The 25,573-nt window shown below is 39.5% G+C and overlaps 1 protein-coding gene across 1 annotated transcript; it reads left to right on the forward strand.

Moving 5' to 3' along the window:
• The first annotated feature begins 512 nt into the window (after positions 1 to 512).
• col5a2b (collagen, type V, alpha 2b) lies at positions 513 to 25,573 on the forward strand. Its single transcript, XM_053314260.1, has 58 exons — positions 513 to 606; positions 6,712 to 6,960; positions 9,131 to 9,346; positions 10,772 to 10,984; positions 12,007 to 12,225; positions 12,296 to 12,520; positions 13,071 to 13,087; positions 13,191 to 13,223; positions 13,320 to 13,352; positions 13,558 to 13,611; positions 13,782 to 13,874; positions 13,987 to 14,061; positions 14,164 to 14,208; positions 14,291 to 14,344; positions 14,477 to 14,530; positions 14,640 to 14,693; positions 15,013 to 15,066; positions 15,159 to 15,212; positions 15,628 to 15,672; positions 15,765 to 15,818; positions 15,907 to 15,951; positions 16,041 to 16,094; positions 16,343 to 16,441; positions 16,572 to 16,616; positions 16,746 to 16,844; positions 16,947 to 17,000; positions 17,086 to 17,193; positions 17,333 to 17,386; positions 17,491 to 17,589; positions 17,874 to 17,927; positions 18,030 to 18,128; positions 18,380 to 18,433; positions 18,528 to 18,581; positions 18,672 to 18,725; positions 18,860 to 18,913; positions 19,070 to 19,114; positions 19,268 to 19,366; positions 19,462 to 19,569; positions 19,678 to 19,731; positions 19,916 to 19,969; positions 20,319 to 20,372; positions 20,463 to 20,516; positions 20,608 to 20,715; positions 20,843 to 20,896; positions 21,013 to 21,066; positions 21,571 to 21,732; positions 21,833 to 21,940; positions 22,042 to 22,149; positions 22,816 to 22,869; positions 22,968 to 23,075; positions 23,201 to 23,254; positions 23,423 to 23,530; positions 23,698 to 23,751; positions 23,835 to 23,942; positions 24,059 to 24,416; positions 24,527 to 24,717; positions 25,000 to 25,242; positions 25,329 to 25,573. Exons 1-58 carry the CDS (start codon positions 513 to 515, stop codon positions 25,473 to 25,475), a joined length of 5,448 nt encoding a protein of 1,815 aa, XP_053170235.1. The 3' UTR covers positions 25,476 to 25,573.

A 25,573-nucleotide genomic window follows, 5' to 3' on the forward strand; every position in this document is an offset into this window, starting at 1 on the left:
AGAGCTTCCTCATGTGCAAAATGTGGTTGCTTAAGTGTATCAGACATTACACTTGTTTCATACTTGCAAAAGCAACAATATCCTGACTAAAAATCCTCAACTTGTGCGTTCAGGAGTCTTTCTTCAGCAGCATCGTGCAGCCCACAATTTCTGTCATCAGTCTCTTGGTTTAATGTCTCTAAATTTAATGCAGCCTTTAATTAGCTACATCTTTCAAAGTAACTCTAAGAGCCTGAGGAGGAGGTTGGTCTTGAAATGAGGCAAAAAAAAAATGATGAGAGAGGAGGAGGAGGAGAAGGTGGAGGAGGAGGAGGAGGAGGAGAGTGAAAGAAGAAGGGGGGGCAGAGAGAGAGAAGGAGCTTGTTTCAGTTCGCAGTAATCGCTCATCCAGGAGCCCGTTCCACTCAGGGATATTTGGATTTTTTAAGCCTGGATGCTGTAGCTCGGGGTTGGGCTCTGTGACTTACCTCTTCTGTCTGTGTGTGAGGACGCTGCATGTCTGGCGTGCAGACATGGGCCCCTCGTTGCGCTCTAGGATTACTCTCTGCCTGGCCATCACCTTGGCTCAGGTGATCGCTGTTACCTGCCAAGAAGATATCAAGAACGGTGAGTGACAACTGCCCCAGATATGACTCTGTCCTTCTTCCTTCTGATTGGGTTTTTTTTTTCTGTGTTGATACCTGATATGTTTAGGTGAGAGGTTGGAAAAGGAAAAGATCATAAAGATGTTTTGGTGTATATTCCTCTGCTTCTGAAACTTTTATCAAATCACGTTTTTGGTCTTCTTTGGAGACACAAGTGCACCTATTTGAATCCTGCAAATGTTGGCTATAAATCATCTTTTAAAATGTTTGTATTGTGTTTGATTCATGACAATGTTTCTGCTGTTTAAAAGATTCATGTTTGAGTTAATTCATTTTTATAGCTTTGTGAATGATGCCTGTAAAAACATTTTCTTCTATATAATTTATGTAACTGACAAGTGTTTTTTTTAACCTTTCTGTTTGTTTTTCTCATTATACTCCTGTTTTTCTTTACTTTTCTTTCCTTTTTTTTGAATTTTTAGGATGTGGTTTGGGGTAGTTGCTCCTCTCACTGTTTTAGTTTATAAGCTAAACTGAGGCTGTTCTTCCTCTCAACAGCTGGACCACACTGGCCTTGTGGTCTGGTGGGAACTAAAGGTTGAAATCACACCCACAGCCTGGACCAGAAGGGCTTATTGTGCCTTAATGAAACACCATTTTTCTTTTCACTGTTCACAAAGCTGCTAAAAAGCCACAGAATGATGATTTGGGAGTGCGTTTACATGAAACATCTGGCAAACACTTCGAGGAGTTAATTAGAAATGAGAAAGGTAATAACAAAAGATGTGATTCTCTTAGAAGACAGAAGTGACGTTGAGGTAAAATCTCTAATTTAAGATGATTTCCTAAAAGGAGAAGATGTGGCAAAACCCACTTGGGCACATTTTCTAAAATAAAACATCCCAGTAGATGTGATTGTGGGTCAAAAATACCGCCCCCCGCCCAATGCCCCCCCACCCTCTCTCTCTCCCCATTGCAGGTTTCAGTATGGAGCCTGCTGGGCTGGCTGGGCTATTTCAGTGCGAGGTCGAGGCTGAATGAAGGGGTTCTGAGTGCCACGGCTATAATGATGTGGCCTTGTGGATGGGGTGGACAAAAGCAGGCCACTAATTTTGGTCAGACTCCGGGCCAGAAGCAGACAAGACACACCCAGAGTGAGAGGATGCTTGGATATGAAATATGCGTCACTACAGTAGCTATTTATTCAAGTTCACCTCCACTGAAGCATTTAAGCTGCGAAAAGAGAGAAACTTTTAGATCTGAGTTCATACTGGAAGGTCGTGACATGAGCAGTAGATGTTTTATGACTGAGCCTGTCATCTATCAGTGCGGTTCTGCTTAGTTGAGGCGTTTTCTCCAGCTGTGGACTGACAGGTGTCCCCCTAGGGCCCAGACGTGATTCAACCTATAAAAAGTGAAACATCTTAAATCTTGCTGTGCTCTAAAACTGCTGATAGAAGTCATAACTTTTTCATTTGTTGCATCTAAAGTTAAAGTTTTACATTGTGTTTCTTTGGTTTTAGATTTATAGGACAATTCAAGTCTCAAGAGGCCTCTGTAATCTTGGGTCCCTTTATATTAATACTTCACTTTGCTGCCTCCACTGTTACTATAACTACTGCACTAGTTCGGCTATTTTCTTGGCATATTACAAAATTGGATATAAAAACATTAATATTAAAAAACAATAATGATCTCTAATGATAAGAGTTGCGTAATCCATCCCCTCTACTCACTGTCTAATATGAGCTTCTGTTTAGTATAATAAAATAAATTGTGAAATGCTTTAGGAAATATTAGGAAATATAATTTAGGAGAGTTAGATGAGAGGATTGACACACTTTAATGTCTACTGGGTGAAAATGAAGCAACTACCAGCAGACAATTAGCCTAGCATAGCACAAAGACAAAATCCTTCTATCAACACCTTTAATGCTCACAAATTAACATCTTATATATGATTTGTTTAAAAAGTCAAAGAGTAAAAACTGTTAGCATGAGCTGTTTGCTCTTTATTCTAAGCTAAACTAAGCTAAGCTAAGCTAACAGACTATTAATTAGCCTGGAGGTGTGAAAATGGTATCTATCTTTTTGACTGTCTCTCACAAGAAAGCAAATAAGCATAACTACTTCTAAACTATTTTATATATAAGATGTCCAAATGGAACTTGGAGGATGTAGTTATTGGATTTGCTGCTATGTTGCATATGTCTGCAGCTTGGTGAAACTAAAACTGGGAGATGTGGCAAAGGAAGAAGATCCATGTCCAGGACACTGAGGAAATGGTTACAAAAGATGAGTACAGGAAATGTTTTCAGGAATGGAAAAAGTGCTGAGACTAGTGTATTACATCTCAAGGAGAAATACTTTAAAGTGGATTAGAAAGATGCCACTAAAAGATTTCAGTTCTTTTTCAGCACTTGTCCTTCATCAGTACGTCATCTCAAGAAAAACAACAGTGTAATTCAGAAAAACGACCTATACATATGTATTTAGTGACAGACATTAGCTTGTGGTCATTGTGATTATGACCAGGACGTATCAAAGGTGACAAATGTCCATATCAGGAGGGTTGATGACTACATGGTTAGATGGCAGGAGAAGCTACGATTGGCGTGGTGTCTACTGTTGCCAAGACGATGAAGGTTGCCTAGCTTTAACGAAGTAGAAGCTTTAATTCACACCACATTTTAAGTGATCATTTGAACCCAAACCATGATCTCTTCTGGCCCCTAACCAAGTGTTTTTTGTGCCTAAACCTAACCAGATGTTAACCACAGCGCTGTCACATCATAAAAAATCATTACAACATCAAACATAGCATTGATGGAGGCGGCGTTGTTAGAAATCATTCCTATGGGTAATTTTGGAGTGCGTTGAATAATTGATCTAAGTGTCATTTAAGTATTATATTATTATTATTTAAAAAAACAATACTTGGGACCCCTTGTGATTTTTTTTGCTTTATTTTGAACATCTTTGATACCTGAAGATGTAAAATTATCCAAATTATCCAAAAATTTGAGGAAAAATAGGTTTTTCTGCTTTCCTGAATCATCTTACAGCTACTAGTGGAGGATCCCTCTTTCCAGATTAAAAACATTGATCTAAGCACAACACTGAGGGATCATTTCAAAAGATGCTTAATCAGACCGTGTATTTCATGGTCAGATGTGTCAGTCGTTGTTGTGTTGAAACAGTAAGCTGAGATTTATGATTCCTGCTGTCAGCTTGTTAAGTCATTGATCGGCCATTTAACATTTTAGCGTGCTGTTCTTGGCTCAGTGTTGTGAATGTGAAACACCACCAACACCTGCAGGTTTAAAATGGATAAAACTTTCTTTTCTCTCTATTGGCACATTTTTCTTATATAACTGGGTTGTTTTATTTAAAAGACTCAGATCTGAAGGGGTGAATTATACAGTATCTCACAATAAAGAGCAACAATTGTCTTGATTTCCAGCTTCAGTGTATGTGGGCTGGATATTTTTTTAAATAATAAACCTGAGCTGAGGGGATTGGGTGGGGGTCTGCAAAACCACAAGGTCAGAGAGCTGCAAAGACATATTTCACTTAATAAGAAGTGTAGAGTTGATCGTGATACCTAAAAATATCTAAACGTTTAAATCAATACTCCAAAAAACAAGACAGTTGCAGAAAGGAAAGAAAAGAAAATAATGCTGGAGAAGAATTACACAAGTATTTGGCCTGAACAACCTGCTGAATAAAGCTACAACTGCTACAGTTGCTCTGAAGGGTGAAGCAGTTTTCATAGCGGGAGGCTTCTCCGGGTGTGGCATCTCTGCTCTCCCCCAAATAAAGGCAAGCCACAAGTTTTTCCTGAAGCCGAACGTATAATACAGCCTGCTGTGGTTTCCCCTGAAATAACTCGTGCTTTTGAAAATGAGCTTCTCTCGCGGGGAGAGGCTCCACCACATAATTAGTACTTAGGACGTCACTAAACTGCCTGAGTTGATATGCTCACAAAGTCATTATAGCAGGTGGCTATATTTGCTTTTCCCCCCCACCTAAAATGGCCTTTATGCACAGCAAAAATCACTCATCTTAACATGTAATTTTGTCTTTCATGTCATCAAACTTTATTTTTCTTAAAGCAAGAAAAAAAGAAGGAAAAATGAATCATAATTACCCATCTGAATAGTTTCCTTCCCTGTGTCAGTATATGGAAACAAGTATTAAGAAAATGTCACTTTTTAAACAGAAAATTCATTTGAAAGTTGTAAAGTTGCTCAAATTAATGCAAAACAAACATTTATACAAACTTATGTATGTGAGTGTTAAAGCCAGCAGAATGAAGCAGCTCCAATCTTTCCTTTTTTTCTGCTTAAAAAAAGGAACTAAATAAATTATAGGATGCCGCTGGCACATTTCACTCTGAATCTTGGCGCATACCTCTCAATTAAATTACATGTAGCTGGATTTTGTGTGCCATGATGTGCTAGTATGAAAAGTATAGGTCTCCTCTTGTTTTATGTTTACAGAGAGAGACACTGCTGCTGCTGCTGCTGCAAAGATGATTGCACACTGGCATTCAGACACTTTTTTAGACATGTTTACAGCCAGGAGCTGTTCAAGTTCAACCGCAGTCTAGTCACACTGACTGGATTATTAAGGTGCCTTGCTCAAAGTGTAGCTCAGGGGCAATTTGAATTGAATTTACAGACTGCTCATTCTAGGTTTGCTTTTAGTGATAAGAGGAATGTTAAAAAAAGCAAAACACATGCACCTCATATCATTTTTCCTATGCATATTTCCTACCGATATAAGGATTTTTAGGTTTTGGTGACTTGTGAGAGACAGATAAAAAAATAAAAAGGCAGCAGAGGCCAGGATATCCCAACTTTTGGTGGGTCAAACTACAATTGCTATAATAGGCTACATCTTGATAGCATGTTTCCCTCAGACCCTTCCTGCTTGGTAAATGCTCACGTCTGCGAGACTCCACACCCTTGTTTTACATCAACTTTCCTTTAAAAACCTGTAATCTCCAAGCCGATGTCTAGTACGATGCTGATGACATCACGAGGGCTATATTCATCATCCGCCAACAGAGGAGACGTGAAATGGTTTTTAAATCCTGACTGAGTTGCTCTCTCCAGGACTGAGTGGGTCATGGAGTGTGTGTGTAAAATCAGAGGAATTTCCCTTTAAAGTTTCATGAGTTATAATCATGGTACGCAGTCGATTTTATTGGCCTGAGGTATAATTTATGTCTTTCACTTCGTAGTACATTTACTCAAGTACAGCTTCGAGGTGGCTGTGCTTTTACTTCACTACAATTCAAAGGGAGATATTGTACTTTTCACTCTATTACATTTATTCAACAGCAATGATATGCATGCAATAGATGCTGAGAGTACAGAATACACCAGATGACTGGCCTCCCAAAGTAAGAGTTATAGGTTGGAGTCCCATCTGTGCTGATTTCCATCATAGAGAGGCAGCATTTGTGCGCTGGGCCTGTAACCGAGATGCTGATTAATGGATCGAAACCATCCTCAGCTGGGGGAAATATACATGTTTTGGTCTGTGGATTAATTCTCATACAGCTGTTATTGCAAAGTAGGAAACAATATGAATCGTAAAATGCTTAGAGGTTGCTAAAATAGATGACAATGACACAGGAGATGATTTTTACTGTATTACCTGGGAAAGGCTGCAACCTGCTGGCCAACAGTGGGAAGTACAGTAGAGAGAATTCCTTTATTATTGTGATATTTTGAAGGATTAATTTGCAGTGATGCAATCTTAATTTAGCAGATTTTATTCCTCAGATTTAATATGACATGTCTTGAGTCTTGGTTTTAAATATCTTAAGATCATGTAGGAATCAAGCAATCTTATTTTACAGTGTTGCGCCTCAGATTCAGTGTGTTTTTTAGATTAATAGATAAGAAAAAATGAGTTTGTGTTGGCTTTGTTGGCTCACATTTTCAAACATAAATGCTTCTGCTGTGGTGCAGTTTATAGAATAACACTGATTGTGTGCTCCAAAAATGCCTGATTTTACTTATTTTTGAGCTTTACTCTACTGATACTTAAATATGCCATTATCAATGAGACATTCTCCAAGTCTTTCCCAGTCAGTGACATGCCTTTTTATAAGGTTTCCACATGCTCACTGCTGCTCTACTTGACTCAGACAGCTGCACAGAAAACGGCAAAACCTACTCCAACAATCAGATATGGAGCCCAGAGCTGTGTCGAGTCTGTGTGTGCGACATGGGGGCTATAATGTGTGAGGACGAGGTGTGTGAGGAGCTAATTGACTGCCAGACGGCTGTGACCCCAGAGGGCGAGTGTTGCCCTGTGTGCTCCACTGCAGCACCGGCACAGAGCACAAACCCTAAAGCAGGTAAATGAAGCTACTACTGCTGCTCCTTTCATTCCCTCCTGCAGGGAACAGCGGCTATCCTCAAACACAGTTCCCTTTCAGTGTGTGTATGCATCATTATGGGGTTTTTATAGTCAGCAAATGAATGGAGAGTTTCAGTGATAGTTTCAGAGATACATGCGTCTATCTCATGAAAAACAATATGCTGTCTTAAAGAATTGTGTGTGAGCTTTAACACATCTGGATTAACACTTGATGTTATCTGGAGACTGGCAGTGAAGGCCCTAAACACCCTTTCCACAACCACACAGGTGTTTCATTATGATTTTAGCTAATAGACAATTAAATTATCATTCATTTTGAATCACCGATATGTGTAGTGTTGCAAGACTAATTACTGTAGTCAAAAAAAGCAACACATTGGATTGTAGAAGTGTCAAAAGTTACAAAACTGGAAGAAATAAAATGCTATCTATTGATATTGTCCACTGTGCAATAAATAAGGAGCAAGGGAGGATTTTTGGAGATAGGCTTTCACCTTTTTCTTCCTTATTAGTTGATGTTTGGTGACATCATTCTCAGCACAGCTCTGCAACTTCAACCTGAGCAGAGGTCTAATCAGTGATTGAAAACACCTGTGTGTGTGCAAGCTCGTTAAGACTAATGAAAGCACAAAGGTAAATGTAATTGGAAATTTGGTATACGTGTGGACAAGAAGGGTTCAAACCAGAACATTTAAATAGTGCATGTTTTTTTTAATTATTATTATTTAAAAAGATTAAACAGAGGGAGGTAAAGGCTGCAGAAAGGGTTAAATTCCGCTTAAAAGTAACCCAAACAATCTTATTTTCTGACTTGGTGAAGTTTGATTGAGACCTGCAGAAAAAGAAGATGATTAGCCTGATAAACGTCACACAGTTAGAAAATAATAACTGTATTTTTTATATTTTACCAGTAGTGCCTCTTTATTACCGCTTTACCTGAAACAATGAGGTCATTCCCGGTTTCAGATGACTCAGTTGACTTACAGTAAGAGAAAAGTTTATGAAGCTGAACGTCTTCGTCTTTAAACAGGAAACCAAGCTGTAGATGGAAAACCTGCAAACGACCATGCCAATACACAGTGGTAGTCTTTGCCACATCTTTGAATCATTGGCTAAGTGTTGACTCACGAGTGCTATAAACTGTCAGCACTGCGGTTCAGGTGTTACTCTTGCTGTTTGCTAGTTCCACATTTCAGCCAGTTTTCTCCATATTTAAAGTTTTTTAAGCAACTGCTGCAAGAATCATGACCACAAGAATCATAATTGTTTTCTCTTGGTTTAAACATCTGGAGAATAGACTGGATTAGATCCAGAGCAGAACAAAAACAGATCATTTACAAAAAAACTTTCTATATACTGTTATACTGTATATAGAAACTTACAAAACTCATATCACTAGATCAAGGAGGCAAATATTGTACTTTTTACTCCACTACTACACCAAATATTACCAGCTAATGTATACTGATGTATTTTCAAACATACCTTTACCAGTTGTGACATAGCCTATAATAAAAATAATAATAATAATAAGTTAAATTTATATAGTGCTTTTCACAAACCTAAGGGCGCTTATATGTGATGTGCACACATAATTGCATCAATAATTATAATCCAGTAATTTAAAGTATTGTGTTTTATTCTGGATTGGGATATTCTGCACAACTTTTTTGGTACTTTAAATATATTTTGTTGCTAATATCTTTAAAATTTGGAGTATTTCTACAGTATAGTGTAGTGTTGCTATTTTTATAACAGAGGTTTACAGGAACTTAGACCCTTTCCTGGCTAATTATCTCAATTTCTTTTTGCTTAAAACACGAAAATGGAAATCAATTTTTGAGTTGCAAGAGAAAAAAAAGACGTTGGAGTTGTAGTTGGAGACCAACTTAGCCACTGAGCAAGTTCTCAGCTCCTTGGAGATCCTCAGTTGTGATCAGCTTTGTCCTTAGTTGAAAGTGCAATGTATGTTTGTGTAGTGGCACAGATAGCTCTTGGTTTTGATACAAGTAGTGCAAAAAAGCTGAGGAAAAAAAAGTGAAACCCTGATTTAAAGCCCCATAATGATGCACAAACTGAACCATCAACTACCGCCTGAAAGCGAACCACCCACGATACTCACGTGGTTCCTCTTCTGTCTCATGAAGATTCGTGCACAGAAAATGGCAAGACCTACTCCAACAATGAGATATGGAGCCCAGAGCCGTGTCGAACCTGTGTGTGCGACATGGGGACTGTGGTGTGTGAAGAGGTGGTGTGTGAGGAACTAGGGGACTGCCAGACAACCGCGGCCCCAGAGGGCGAGTGTTGCCCCGTGTGCTCCACAGCCGCATCAAGTCCTCCTAGCAAGGACCAAGCAACTGGTAATAAATGTTTAAGAAGCATTTTGATTCTGATATTTGACAGACGACTTAAACATCAGTCTGTCTGTTCCATAAATATCCACATTTACAAATCCACCATGGGGGGTATGTGGATTTTTATGATGTAAAACAAACAGAGGAGACTTTTGGATCATCACATCACTGGAGTGTAAATGATGTTGGAAAGTCTTGACTTCATATCACTAAAACATTCCACTCTTGCAACTTCCTGGTCGCCCATCTACATTTCCTCTTATTTTGATTGCATTTGGAGATGAATGTCCTCTCCTCTTTTGAGCCACTTCCCCTTCTCTTGTCATCGTTTCTTGTTTGCTGAAAAACAAACTCTTCAGTCTCATCAGCCAAAAAAAAAAAAAAAAAAATCATCAATTTCTGCACGAATTTCTACTTTTTTAAAAGTTTTCATCCCATCATTTTCTTGTCTTGTTGTCTCTTACATTTTTACTGTGGTGTCATCATAACAAGGATGACATGTGAGGGTTAACTACACCCTGTTTTCCATGTGTGCTTTCAATGAATGTATGTACTTAATACCCATTGTGAATTGTGAAATTGTGAAACCATTATGTGATTAAATTGTCTTGATGCCATGTCATCTTGATGATATTAAGGAAATTAAAGATTTTTACTCACTTAAAAACAGCTTCATGTACCACATGAGTCCTCACAACATAAAAATTTAATTGTAGCATTTATTCTTCCAAAATATTCCATAAAATCATAAAATCACACTATGGTTCTGTTTTGGAGGGACTACTCTGGTTAGCTATGTATATAAAGAGCTCACAAGCACTTTAGATGTGAATTGCATGTAAATACATACATGTACAATAAAATTGGGCTTATACTGCAAAGATAAATGCCTCATCTTAACTTTGGGGAGGAAAATATCAATTAATGGACTCCTGGCTGACTCAGGGTGAGAGAGATTTAGATAAAGAATCAAAATCAAGCAGTCTGTCAGTATATTGGTATTCAACCAAGATTTTAGTCATATTTGTAATTAATTCGGATATTGTTTCATGTTAATTTAATAAATCTTCTATTCTATATTTTGTATAACGTATGGATTTCTTCCTCTTCTGTCTCTAGGTTTGAAAATGGTCCAACTTAGTCTAAAATAAAATTGTGTGAGCTTCAAATTATAAATTGCAAGCTGCACTTTGAGTCCCCATATTGCCAAAAAAAAGTACATTACAGAGGGCATGTGGTACATGCAGCCATCATGGCATTTTAAATCTAAAACCACAGCATACTCTTAAGTGCATATGCCTACAGGGTCTCTCTAAAAAGAGAGCCAGAAAACCAATAAACAGCTGCTCTCATTCCCAAAATGATGTGTTGCACCAGCTGACTGTGCATGATTTGGGATATTGATGTCAGTTGCTGTTGTCTCTCATCAAGATTCCTGTTCAGACGATGGCAAAGTCTACGCCAACAATCAGATTTGGAACCCCGAACCGTGTCGTGTCTGTATATGTGACATGGGCACGGTGGTATGTGAGGACGTGGTGTGTGAGGATGTAGGTGACTGCCAGACCTCGGAGACTCCAGAGGGCGAGTGCTGCCCTGTGTGCACGGCTGCAGCACACCGCCCTTACACAGATACTGAAGCTGGTAAACTGCAGAAGTGTCATGTGGATGCATCTTGTTGTGTCTTGGGGTGTTCAGTGCAAGAAACTTTTATCACTGCTGGTACCCTTCATCCTCACGGCCTGAAAGACTCGTCTTCAGGCTCCATCCTGTGCACACCATTTTGAAATGTTTTTATTTCTTCAATATTGTGCTCTGAATTTCCCTTTTTGATCATATTTTCAGTTTACGTCAGGAATACATGAACTTTTTGCCAGATAAGCTCACCTCTCAGCCAACTTTTGTGCAGCAAAACTATTGGTAGCTCTTTCATCTGCAGTTTTATTTAAGGTACAGCCTTTTTCATTATGGATACTAATTTTATATCATGGACATTGGTGGACATGCTACCAATATTACTGCCACACAAAAGAAGGTTGAGCAAGTAACTTATTTACCAAATAAGGTGTATTCCTTTGGGAAATCATTTTGTGCTTCGTCATGTTCAATGTCATGTTGTGCATTGTACTTTTTGATGATGGTAATGATGACCACTTTTATTGGTCTTTGCATTTATTTTAAGTTGTTGTCTGTTCCAGCACCATCAAAGTATGTAAATGACTTTTAAAAAAATGAATTGTTTCTTTCTTTATAAAGATTAAAGCCCCTATGTGTAGTATTTGAAAATGTGTGGCTTTAGCAACTCCTAGTGGTAGTATCAAATAAGACAGCAATACATGCAATTATGGGCATTAGGCATTAAAATTAGCAGACCAAAAAATGCCTGCACACTAAATAAATGCTCAATCATGACATTTTTGGTCAGGTTTTAACATTTTTCCTCAAACTAAAACTTCTGTCTGAATAATGAGCTAAAATCACAATAATAATCTGCATATATGGGCTTTAAACAACAGGGCTACTCCGAACTTTTCAGAGTGATTGCTGGCATGATAGTAAAGCATGTTGCAGTATGCTGTTAGCGTTCGTGATTGGAAGTTTGTCTGTTTTTGATTGTTAGATTTCGAGACATTAGTTTAATTTCCCTTGGTTTCTGTTTCACAAAGATACCTGCACAGAAAATGGGAAAGTCTACGCCAACAATGAAATGTGGAACCCGGAGCCGTGTCGGATCTGCGTGTGCGATATGGGGACCCCTATGTGTGAGAAGGTGGTTTGTGAGGACCTCGGCGACTGCCAGAAAACTATGACCCCAGAAGGCGAATGCTGCCCCGTGTGCTTGACTGCAGGATCAACATCCAGCCCCAGCACAGACCCAATAACAGGTAAATGTCACATCAGCCACCTTTATTCAGAGTTTGTTGAGCCACTATTAAAATACTCCACCTGTTGCAGTTGCAGATGAGAATAAAGGTGAAAGCTGCACAGTGGAGGGTGAGCTCTACCAACACAACGACATCTGGAAACCCGAGCCTTGTCGCATGTGCGTCTGTGACAACGGCGTCGCCATCTGTGATGAGGTGCAGTGTGAAATCCTGTCAAACTGCGAAAAGGTCGTCACACCTGAGGGGGAGTGTTGCCCCGTGTGTGACACCTTCGCCAGTGCCAGCAGGATGATTGGTGAGTTACTACAATAGGAGCTATTCAAATCATTTAAGTTTTGGTGATTTTAGACATGATATGTTAAAGGAAGTTATAAAGTATTACAGTTACTTCAATGTTCAAAACTGATTTTACCTGTTGAGGAGAATCAAAGCCTTTATTTTGTTAATTATTTTAGATCTACTCTCATTATTTCAAGTGTCAGTTTAACTAGAGTTCTTTGACATTAACTATTTAAGTGCATACATTTAAGGAAAGGCAAGGCTAATTTATTTGTATAGCACATTTCAACAAAAGGACAATTCAAAGTGCTTTACATAAAACATAAAATGCATCAAGACAGGATATAAAGTCAACATGTTGCTAAATAAAAATACATTTAAATACACTTAAAAGTATTAAATTGGATATGAAATTAAGTTAGAATAAGAATAAGAGTTGAGATATTAACCCTTAAATTTTGAATGTATTAAAAAGCGGTCACAAACAGAAAAAAAGAGTGTAAAAATGTAGTGTAATGAAATATAAATGTAATTAACTTTCTTTTTATTTCCCTATTTTCTTAAAGCAATCATGGGTTACAAGGTAAGTCACACTTAATACTAAAACAGACTCATATTATAAATAATTGTGTAAAATATTAGTGGCTGTTTTTGATGAAAATAATTTTGATTTATTTGCTTTCTAGGGACAGAAAGGTGAACCTGGTGATATCCCATATGTAAGTTATATATAATACTGACAATACATTCAATTAAATCTCTTTTAGGATGTTTTTGTGTCTTTTTTAAAAGTCTTAATGATGTTTTTCTCTCAGGTGGTGGGGCTACCTGGACTCTCTGGACCTGCGGTGGGTTTTCCCTGCTTTTATTCTCTCTTACTTGATTACTTGACAATTTATAATATACTTTTTAGAAAAACAGGGGAATTAAAGCTTTTTTGAGCATCCTTCCTTTCAAAGATATCTAAACATACTAATTTTGGTGCCAGCAATGTAACAGCTGCATCATTTCATGCACAAACATTTTTATTTATCTCATGTGTTTCTTCTTCAGGGTCCTCCAGGAGCTCAGGGACCTACTGGACCAAGAGGCTTTAAAGGTAGACGGGTGAGTACTGTAGTGCTAATCTTAGCAGAGAAGCTACAATTTAGTTCAACCAGCATTTAGACGAGCAAGGTATAATAATATGAGGATGCAAAATGTATTAGATTTAACAAGTGATTAATTAATTATCTATGTTGACCATCATTAATGATATTTCACCACACAAACTGCAGGGATTCGCAGGGCCTCCAGGATTTGATGGAGAGCCCGGTGTTCCAGGAAATCCAGGAGAGCCAGGACCCCCAGGCCAGCCCTCCCCCCCTGGGGTGAGTGTCTTAACCTATCCGGGAGAAATACACCAGGTTTATCAGAATATTAAATAACCACTCATCTAAAACAGGTTTAAACATTTATTTGAAATCATTCTCCTCCTAAAAGGGCCACCTGGCATCACACATGGCTTCAGGCTTCAATGAGAAGGCTACTATGGCTGGGATGATCTCAGGATCAAGGGTGAGTGCTGCAGACCTCTATAGGAAAAGAAACTGTTAAAGATATATATGAGGAGTTTTCTACGGGATAAAATATAATGTGGGTGAATTGTTTCTTTTTCAGGGTGAGGCAGGACCACGAGGACCTCCAGGGCAAACTGGAGCACCAGTAAGTTTCCTTCAACTGTCTAAGAGTAGAAGACTTGATGCTTGAACACATGTACAAGTTTCTAAACTGAAGTTATTTTCAGGGCCCGAGCGGTGGTCAGGGAATCCCAGGAGAGGCCGGAGAGCCAGGACTCATGGTGGGAACACTTCTGCTTCTTTATTTCAGTTTTATACACATCAAGTGTGTGTGGAGATGGAGATCAACACTTGTTACTAAACCAGTTGAGTCAAACTAATATGTGTTAAACTTAAAACTTGTTCGTCCTCAGGGTGAGCCTGGTCATCGAGGACCAGAGGGCCCTTCTGGAAAACCTGGACCTGATGTGAGTGAAACATACACGCGTCTATTTTTGATGGTGTCATTAGACATTACTCATTATTTATCACTAACTAATAATAATAATAAATAATATTGTCAATTACTTTTTTCAGGGAGAATCTGGACCTTCTGGTGCACCAGGAGAATCAGGATATCCTGGATCAGCGGTAACCAACCATTTCCAAATATTCACATTAAAACTAAATGAATTCATTATTTTATTCTTTAACAAGTAGTGACACAATGGAGCCATAACGAAACTTAATGACGCACTGAAAATATAAAAATGCCATTTCTCTTAATATAGAATCAGTGTATCGAATCTGATCTATTGAAATTAGCTTTTTTTTCAGGTAAATTGAATCTTATTAGGAAGTTACTTGGTCAAATTGTATCGTGCATGTAATATGTTTGAACCTCATGTTTTATGTGATCATGTAAACTATATGTTGTGATATTTAAATTAATAAACTGACTCTAAATTAGGGTGCAAGAGGATTCCCTGGTCTTCCAGGTCATCCAGGACTGAAAGGTCACAAGGTAAGTCAGTGTTGCCTTTACAGACTTAGTTATCATTATTATTTCTTTCTCTTTAAATGTGTCTTGAACTTGAATCTGAATTTTTCCATTAGGGTATGGCTGGACTTCTCGGTTCAAGAGGCGAGTCTGGACCAGTTGGTTCCAAGGTATGAATATGTCCTCTGATCCTGTGATTCTCAAAGTGGACTCTTTCAGTAAAGAAGAGTTAGATTTATCCAGTATGTTGGTTACTAGTTTTTATTTAAAAAGGCTCTGAAAATAAAAGATGGCGTGTATCATTGTTGGAGGTGTTAAGAGGCCCTTTAAAGATATTCTCTTGTGCTCCACGCTGCTCTTAAAAACCTTAATTGTCCTATTATCAGATGGATCTTAAAGGCACACAGACACATTAGCCTAACTGGAGAATCATGAAGGAAAAATTGACTTAATAAAATATTTTGAAAAAGATCATATTGATGGATTTTTATTTACTGTAATGTCAGCCATTATTTACTGTTGTTTTCTTTTCCAAAACTGCACTGTGCAAACCTGCATTCTTCCATGTGTCTTTGTGTTTTGCAGGGTAAATCCGGTACTCCCGGTTCAATGGGTCCTCCAGGCCCAGCGGTAAGCAACACATGCTGTAAACAGATCACTGCAGCATTTAATACAGAGTCACATGTCATTCACACAGATACTAAACATGTCTTCTGTTTCAGGGGGCCGCTGGCTTGCAGGGAGAAAGAGGCAGAGGTGGCCCAACTGGTCCTCCCGTAAGAAAAAAACATTCACATCTATTTGAAATATGTCCAATAATATAAAAAGATGTTGCAAGATTGAGACATTTTCTTTCTATTTCAGGGAAAACGTGGAGCTTCTGGCCATGTTGGTAAACCAGGTCCTCTGGTAAGGATTCATATCTGCAGCATGAATGAATTTAAACTGTAATATAAGTCACAATTTGCATTTATTAATCATAATTTCCTTCAATTCAGGGTCCAATGGGTATTCTCGGTGTGCCAGGTTTCCCCGGTAACCCAGGAATGAAGGTGAGACTGATGGGATTTAGTATGACATGAATCCAAGTACAGTAAGACGTTATACTATTTATAGCCTTTAATCTTTGACATAATACTTGATCTAAAAGGAATAAATTTGAGATATTGGAAAAACTGGATAGCTAATCTAATTCGTTATTAACATGATCAATTCGTTGGGATCACAAGTGGAACATTTTTTAACAAAATGAGTAATTAAAAAGTCCTTGTATCAGACCTGACACTGTCCTCTGGTGCAGGGTGAAGCCGGCCCCACAGGTGTGAGAGGAAGTGCAGGACTGCAGGGACCCAGAGGTGATGGCGGTCGTGTCGGAACAACCGGCCCCACTGGACAGCAGGTGTGTCAAAATGTCATCGTTCTGTCTGTGTTAGTTTAGGTATTTCTTTTAAAACTGGGAAAGTAAGCAAACTCTAGAAAGATATTACAGTTTGGGATAAAATTTCATGACTAATTTTGTTTTTTAACAGGGTGCTGCAGGTTCTGACGGAGCTCCAGGTGCCCGCGGACAATCAGTGAGTGTAACGATGTCACACTGTGTCACTTTGGGTGTACTTCTTCATGAATATGCATATAAAAGTTTAACAATTATAGATATTTATAAAGTTTTCATTGATTTATTTTTTGCTCCTCCTCCCTCTCAGGGTATCGCAGGTGTCCAGGGTCCAGCAGGGATGCAAGGCCCAGCTGGTCCACCCGGCCCACAGGGAACTACAGGAGCATCAGGACCAAAAGGCCAATTGGTAAGAGCTCTAATTTTAAATGTTTGTAATTGATAAAATCTACTGTGTTGAGTAAGGTCATCTAATCTTTCTTTTTCTTTCTTATCTGATCCTTTTTCACAGGGTGATGGTGGAGTGCCAGGATTCAAAGGAGAAGCCGGATCTAAGGGAGAAAGAGTAAGATTTAGTTTTAATTGTATGATATGTAATGTAATTGTTGGATGGCTGATTGTCTTGGTATTGATTTGTGGTGTCATGTTAGGGTGACCACGGTGCTCCAGGCCAGTTAGGCCCAATGGGAGAGGAGGGGAAGCGTGGCCCCCGAGGTGATGCTGGGTCTATCGGTCCTGCCGGGCCTCCAGGAGAGTCAGTAAGTCGACTTATTAGGTGCAATTCAGGTTCTTAGGAAACTATATTTAATTTCAGCTTTTAAAATTGAAAGAAAAAAGTCTTTATTTACCTTTATCCACTTAATACTTACATAATTGAAAATCCTTAAATCATTTTAGGGTGCTCCAGGAATCAGAGGTTTCCCCGGCGCAGATGGTTTACCAGGCCAGAAGGTGAGTGGATGACAGCAGAATTTAACTAATGTGATTATTACGAACATCATCTTCATCATCTCTTTTTCCTTGACTTTTCAACATTTGATATTTGATTGAAACAGGGTGCTCAGGGTGAAAGAGGGGTGTCAGGAGTGTCTGGCCCCAAAGGTTTAGACGGTGATCCAGGACGCACCGGAGAGCCTGGTTTAACTGGAGCTCGGGTAACATTACTTACATTACTTGTCACGCTTCATAAGTTATGTGTCCGTTCTTGTTGGCTCTATCAGAATAGTCCAAATGCTCTACATGGACTATCATCACATCTTCATTAGCTCACTTTTAACTGGAGAGTTTTGGTGAGGAGGAAAATACATACAGTGTGTTTCTTGCAAACTTCTCCAAAAATTGGACCGTTGAAACACATAAAATCTGACTGCATGAAACAAAAGATGAAGCATCAGTAACCTGGTAATCTAACGCTGTTCTCTAACATCTTATTTCACAGGGTCTGACAGGACTTATTGGCGCTCAGGGATCAGAAGGAAAGCAAGGACCAATGGTATGCAAAACATTTGTTCCCAAACTAACTAATTAAGTCTATCACCAAACCAAGAGTACAGCATGTATAATGTATAATGTCACATTTTTTCTGTCTTTGCAGGGCTTATCAGGAGAGGATGGGAAACCAGGGCCTGCTGGCTCTACCGGAAACCGAGGCTCCGTTGGACCGATGGGCCTGCCGGGACCAAAAGGCTTTGCTGTCAGTGTGAAGTTTGTCACTTGCTGAGTTTTACCAGATGAATAATAAGTAACTTTAGAATAAAGTACAAAACATAAGACAGTATTGTACACTGTTGGAATGAGTAGCTTCCATTTTCCTTATTTTGCTTAATTTTAATGGCAGAGGTCTAATGTGTAGTTTAGCATTTCTGGGCATGTTTTATTATCATTTATTATAATAACCCTGGTACCACAACAGATGATGATATGATTTTGGGCCTTGATTTTTAGGGTGATGCTGGGAAGATTGGAGAGGCTGGCACCTCCGGATCTCCAGGTCAAAGGGTATGTTATTTTCACCAATGTATTTATGTAATCAATGTTTTTACTGGGACTCCATCAAGGAGCAAACCTGATCAACACTGTAACTGTCTTACAGGGAGTGCATGGAAAAGATGGAGAGGAGGGCGCTGCTGGTCCACCTGGCCCAGCTGTAAGCATCTTTGTCCAAACAATACTTCATCAAAAATAATTGATAATATTGTGTTGAGATCATGTTAAAATCGTATTTGCGTTTCTTCAGGGTCTTGCAGGAAAGAGAGGAGAGCAGGGACCTCAGGGAGTGAGCGGATTCCAGGTATATACCATTCAATAATTGACCAGCTTGCCAGTTGACTGTTGTTTTTAAAATATATATTAAGTATATGAATTTTCCTGGTAATCCTCTCATTAACCAACATGTTTGTACCTGTCCATTATTGCAAATTTTAGGGTTTGCCTGGACTGCCAGGTGGACCTGGAGAACCAGGAAAACCAGGTGCTGAGGTGAGGCAAAATAATCCAAATAATGAATTTTGAAAAACATTTCAATTTTTTTTCAACGCAAACAGTTTAACAGTTGAGATATTGTACAATGGATCAGTATGCCTCTCTTATAACTCTCCATATGCTGATATATAAAACATTTCATGTTTTCTTCAGGGTCTTGCTGGAGAGGCAGGAACTGTTGGTGGTACAGGTCCAAGGGTAAGTCCGTTACTATCTGTGATTACTGAATAACACAGTTTCCAGTCTGTGACAGAGTTTGAATGAGCTGCCTTCCTATTCCTTTACTTAAAGATTCAGCTTTTAATGCATTAAGGGATTATTATTGTCTTTAACTCCTGGCTGTCGCTGCAGGGAGAAAGAGGTGCTCCAGGAGAGAGAGGAGAAATTGGACCCAATGGGCTGCTGGGACCTAAAGGTAGTCCAGGTGGACCAGGACCAGATGGGCCAAAGGTATCACAATAGATGCTTGCACATAATATCTGAGATATTGCTTTTAGATCCTATTTAGAGTAAGTCTTAATGTGATGTGTTTTTGTGCATTTTAGGGTAGCGCTGGTTCACAAGGGAGTGCTGGAGAACCAGGAGGTCCAGGACTTCAGGGGATGCCAGGGGACAGAGGCATTCCAGGACCTTCAGGCCCAAAGGGGGATGCTGTAAGTGAAATAGTTAAAGAGCATGAGTTTCTTCACCAACATATTCCCTTCGTGAAGCAGAAAATACTGTATCTGCTACTGGAGTCACAATTTCTTATTTTCTAACAGGGCTCTGTTGGAGACAAAGGCCTTGAGGGCAAAGCAGGAGCTGATGGTGCTCGGGTGAGTTTACTGTTTACTGTAATTAATTGCAGATATCTCAGAAAGAAAAACATTTTTTGACCTGCATGAAGTTGAAAAACATCAGTATCAGCAGCACTGATTCATGCATTAGCTGACACACTACAGTAAACCATGCTATAAGAAAATCATACAATATTCTAATATATTTTTGTTTTATTAAAAGGGTCTTCCAGGTTCTGTTGGACCTGTTGGTCCCAGTGGACCCAACGGCGAGAAGGTGAGATCATAAGCATGACTCTTAGCATTTACTTTAAACTCATAAATGTGATAGTTCAGGTTTGTGTTACCAGCTCACGTTAGCATATTTCTTTAAGAAATACTTTTGCAAAACCACTAGAATTTAATCAAATTGAAAAGATGGAAAAGTACAAGTAACTAAGGTCTGCCAATTTTGATTGAAGATTTAATAGCCCACTCGATACATGATATGACCATGAACCTAAACTTAAGTCTTTCAAACCTTAAATCTTTGACTTTGTTTTAAATGAGACATAGATGTAAATAAATCTTGTCTATATTTTAGGAACTGTTTGAAATAATTGAATTGTATGTTCCCTTTATTTCAGGGTGAAACTGGACCAGCAGGACCCACAGGTCGCCGAGGGTCAAGAGGAATCGCTGTCAGTAGAACTTACTTTATCTTATGTCTGAATTGAATTGATGTACTTCATTTTCTTCATTTTTAAAGTGTATATTTATGATATTAACAGGGTTCTTCCGGTGAGCCTGGTCCAACTGGTGCTGTTGGTTTCCCTGGAACTGCTGTAAGTAACCATTAAGACAGCTAAATTGCAAAATCACTGTCAAATGTTTTAACAACATAAAGCTTGATAAAACTTCCTGATTCTGTCCCAGGGTATAGAGGGTAAGCCTGGGGTCAAAGGTGACACAGGTGATCCTGGCAATAAGGGAGAAGTAGGACCACCTGGAGCACAGGGGGTGAATGGGAAACCTGGATCTCAGGTATGCATTAAAAACACAACATCATCAATGATTATGCATTTTAAAATTATATATTTTGGTCTGAAATCATGATGTAAAGCCCCAGTAGAAGACAAAGACTGATTGTATTAAATGTTTGTGTTTGCAGGGGCCTGTTGGTGTGACTGGACTTAAAGGCGGCAGAGGAACACAGGGTCAAACAGTAAGTTAGGCTCTATATTTTGACTAAACAAAGTCTATTTTTGGAAACAACGCTACAAGTTTTATTACATTATTATCATTAAAGTATTCCTCATTGGTTGTGCTTTCTCTCCTCAGGGCGCTCCTGGTTTCCCTGGCTTACCTGGAGGAATTGGACCAGTTGGCTCCCTTGTGAGTTATTCTCTTACATAAAGGGGATGTATCATGCTTATTTCCAGGTCTATATTTATATTCTGGGACTCTTCTGAAATGTCCTTATTCATCTTACTCTGGCCTCTCAGTTTAGCCATTTTAGCTCCTGGCTTGCTCAGGCCCTCCTCCTGATTAACCCACTCTATTCTGATTGGTTAAATCTAAGAGGCTATATAAACGAACAATAGCGGTCGGATTTTGTAATTTTGTAACATTCAACAATCACAATGAGCATGTGGTATGTCCCCTTTAATAAACCTTATATTACTTTGGAGCTTCAGCTTCAGTATAGTAGAAATATAGTAAAATTGTTGAATGACCAACAGTTTTCAGTTATTGACTACGCTCTTTGTTAATAACTATAAAAAGATCTCAGTGGGTTTCACTTTCCTTTGCAGATTCTCATCACTGTTAGAGTCTCACTACATAATCAGTTGCTCTGTCAAATATTTCTACTAAGGGGAAATCATGTGTATGTGCTAGGGTGCTGTTGGGGCTGACGGGCCCATTGGTGCTCCAGGAAAGCAAGGTCCTGCTGGAATTCGAGGAGAATTTGGAGCCAATGGACGTCAAGGAGAGAGTGGACCTCCAGGCCCAGCGGGCAGCGCTGGAGAGAAGGGAGACTCTGGAGAGGATGGTCCTCCGGTAAGATGCAGGGTTCAAATCTCAAAAAGTTCAAAAATGTATCTTCCAACTGACATAAGTTAATCCTGACAAACTTTCAACTCTTGTGTTTCTGTGTCAGGGTCCTGGAGGCCCTCCAGGACCTGCTGGCACCTCAGGACAGCGAGGTGTTGTGGGTCAGCCTGGACTCAGAGGAGAGAGAGGCATGCTGGGACTTCCAGGTCCTGCTGTATGTATTCCTGTTGCTTATTGTTAACCATATGTGTTGAACCACTGAGTGAATCACTGGGAGTCTTTAGAGAATGACGTATGTGATTATTCGTTTTTCAGGGTCCACCAGGAAAACCTGGGGCATCTGGAGTTAAGGGAGGCACAGGGCCTGCTGGTGGAGTTGGTTTACCAGGAGCCACGGGACCAAGAGGAGACGCCGGCCCTGAGGTTAGTCCTGTCAATCGCAGTCATGACGCAGCTTGTTTAGCTAATTATTTTAATTTTAATTAGATTCAGTTGCAACAAATGTTGCTTTTTTCTTCAGAACACGAACCAAAACAGAAAAAATGTTGATAAAGAATATTGGGTTTCTGATTTCATTAAATGTTTTCTCCTGAATGCAGCATTTCAAAGCCACAGTATCTGAGACATTTAAATTGTGTTTTACTATTATTATAAACATACATCCAAAAATGCTATTTTAGCTGTTACCTGAGAGTCTTTCATATGACAAGTTTATGTTTGTAGAGTTTAGTAGAGAAGTTGAGGCATCAAATATATCCACACTATACTAATCACAGTCCATAATGCATTTAGAGGTTCATTCTCTTTGTATAAAACACTTGAACTATCTGAAAATTGTCTTCAAAGTAATCAAACCGTGGAAAGAGAACATGGGAAAGAAAGAAAACTTTGGTAGCTTCCTGGTTACAAAAAAAGAATCAAATGAAAATCTGATTTCTTAATTGAAACCTGCTATTGTTTCTTTGCTGATGATTTGGCCTTTTATCTTACATATTTGTATTTTTGTTCTTCCCTTTTCTCAAACACATGTGCACAGTTTTCCTTTTTTCCTCTAATGTTTATCATGCCATTATCTGTGTTTTTAATCAGGGTATTGCTGGAGCAGAAGGGTCTCCTGGTAAGGACGGTCTCGTAGGAGAAAGGGTAAGATTTACTGTGATACATGGTGAATGTGTGTGCTTAGTAATGTGTTTGGTTTTCTTAGTTATTTTGTGGTAATCACTGGTGTGTCTTTTTTACAGGGAGACAGAGGTAATCCTGGTCCAGAGGGTCTGGCTGGTGGCACAGGTTCTCCAGGAAATGAGGGTCCAGTCGGAACTACAGGAAGTCCAGGAGACAGAGGAGAAAATGTGAGTTTCACAACTGAAATAAAATTAGCTACTAAAAAATAGCTACAGCAAAACCAAAGCAAAAAAAGAAAAAGGAAATCTTCTCAGAGATTCTCTAGTTATTCGTGTCATGTCTTTGAATTTAGGGTGCCATAGGCTCACCTGGACCCCAAGGAGCATCTGGAGTACGAGGCAAAGTGGTAAGGAAGACATGGCAATTTGTCATATTGTTTCTGCCTGTAAAACCAGCCAATCCAATGATTCAAAATCAAAAATGTAATAAACTTTGTACTAATTTTTGTGTGAAACAAAGTATGTTCCAATGACCTATGTTAAATTTTTATCATGTGTTTGGTGTTTGGTTTTAGGGCCCTCAAGGACCCCAGGGAGAGAAAGGAGCACCAGGAGAGCAGGGAGAGAGGGGCCAGAAAGGACACAGAGGATTCACTGGACTCCACGGTTTGCCAGGAAATACTGTGAGCAAAATGCTTATGCTTAAGATACTTGAGATACTTCTGTCTTTAGATAATTGAAAGTCTTTTCTTTTATGCAATCAACCAATTTCTGTATAGAGAGAATAATAGAAATACAAAAACAGTATAACAGGTATCAGAAGTTGAACTATCATTCTTTTCTGTTTCAGGGTGCCACAGGGGAGGCAGGAGCTACAGGTATTACTGGACCAGCTGGGCCTAAGGTAAGTGCATAATAACACCAGCAGTGCAGTGAAATGTCTCTTAATATAGCATCAATTTCTGACTGTCTCATAACATTACACAGGGTCCTCCAGGAGTGGTCGGTCCTCCTGGGAAAGAAGGAAACATCGGCCAGCCTGGACCAATGGGCGCCCCTGGAAGCAGAGGAAGCAGTGGAGAACTTGGGGCACAGGTGACACATTTTCACATTTTATAATCAGCTGATTGTCTTATTCTGAGAGAATTATTGTGACTGCAATACTTTAAAATCATTGAAACTTATAGAGATGAAAAATCTTTGTCTGTCAGGGTCCACCTGGAGAAGAAGGACCCCCAGGCCCTCCAGGTCCTCCCGGACCTCCCACCGCAGCTGTGGATGACCTCTACGCTGCTCTACTCGATTATGACGGGAATGGTGGCATGCCGGAAGCTTTGGAATTCTTAGAGGACGATGTTGCAGCTAACTCTCCTCCACTTCCTGAATTCAACAAAGATGAAGCCCTTCCCAATAAGATCTCAGACACCCTGCGTGCTGACACTGGCGTCCACGCCACACTGAAGACCCTCAGTGGAAATCTGCAAAACCTTCGCAGTCCTGACGGCAGCAAGATGAACCCTGCGAAAACATGCCAGGACATCAAACAGTGCTACCCTCAGAAAAAGAGCGGTGAGGGTTTTCTTCTCTATTGTTTAGTGCCTACTTAGAAAAGCATTTTTATCATACAACAACATTTTACAGACTTATTTTAATTGATTTTATTTGTGACTTTGATACAGGCGAGTACTGGATTGATCCAAACCAAGGAAGCACAAAAGATGCCATCAAGGTCTTCTGTAACATGGAAAGTGGTGAAACTTGCATCTCTGCTAATCCAGCCAACATTCCCCGCAAATCATGGTGGACCGAATCCAGTCCCAGTGCCAACAAACCTGTGTGGTTTGGAGCCAATATGAATGGTGGAACTAGAGTAAGCAGACATTTAAGACTTTTATCTCTATAATACTATGTCATTATTGAAAGACATGAATGTTGTGCAAATTTCAAAATAGTTCATGACATGAGGCTTTGATAGATCTATCCCTGATATGAAACAGGTTTCTTGGTTTGCCAGATAATTGGGGGATTGTTTCTATTGTAAAAAAAATATCTGTTGATAATAAAATCAGTATCTGGTCATCTGTGGACTCCAACATGTGACAAACATTTTATGGCCTGGTTGTAATTATGTCAAACTGAAATCTAATTTCAGTTCCGCTATGGGAACATGGAGGACCAGCCAAATGCGGTGGCGGTTCAGCTGAAGCTGCTGCAGCTTTTGTCCAGAGAGTCGCACCAGAGCATCACTTACCATTGCAGGAACAGCGTGGCCTACAAAGACGAGAAGAACAGCAACCTAAAGAAAGCTCTGGTCCTCAGAGGCTCCAATGGCCAGGAACTGAGAGCGCAAGGCAACAACCGTCTGCGATACACTGTCATTGAGGACGGCTGCTCGGTAAGTCATCAACAAAACAAATAGCAACATGTAAACAAACAAACAAATTAAACCAGATGTTCTGATTAATGTTGTTTTCCCCTCAGAACTCAAACGGTGAGTGGGGCAAGACTGTGATTGAGTACAGGACTCAAACTTCTGCCAGACTTCCCATCATGGACTTGGCCCCCATGGACATTGGAAAGGCTGATCAGGAGTTTGGCCTGGACATCGGACCTGTGTGCTTCTCATAAGACTCAAATCCCCAATGCAACATGGACAGAAATATCCCTTTTTTAGAGGAGTAACATCATCAGCAGATTTTATAGAATATGGATAAATGACTCCTCTT

Source organism: Scomber japonicus, chromosome 24 (genome assembly GCF_027409825.1).
Source record: "Scomber japonicus isolate fScoJap1 chromosome 24, fScoJap1.pri, whole genome shotgun sequence".
Taxonomy (NCBI): domain Eukaryota; kingdom Metazoa; phylum Chordata; class Actinopteri; order Scombriformes; family Scombridae; genus Scomber; species Scomber japonicus.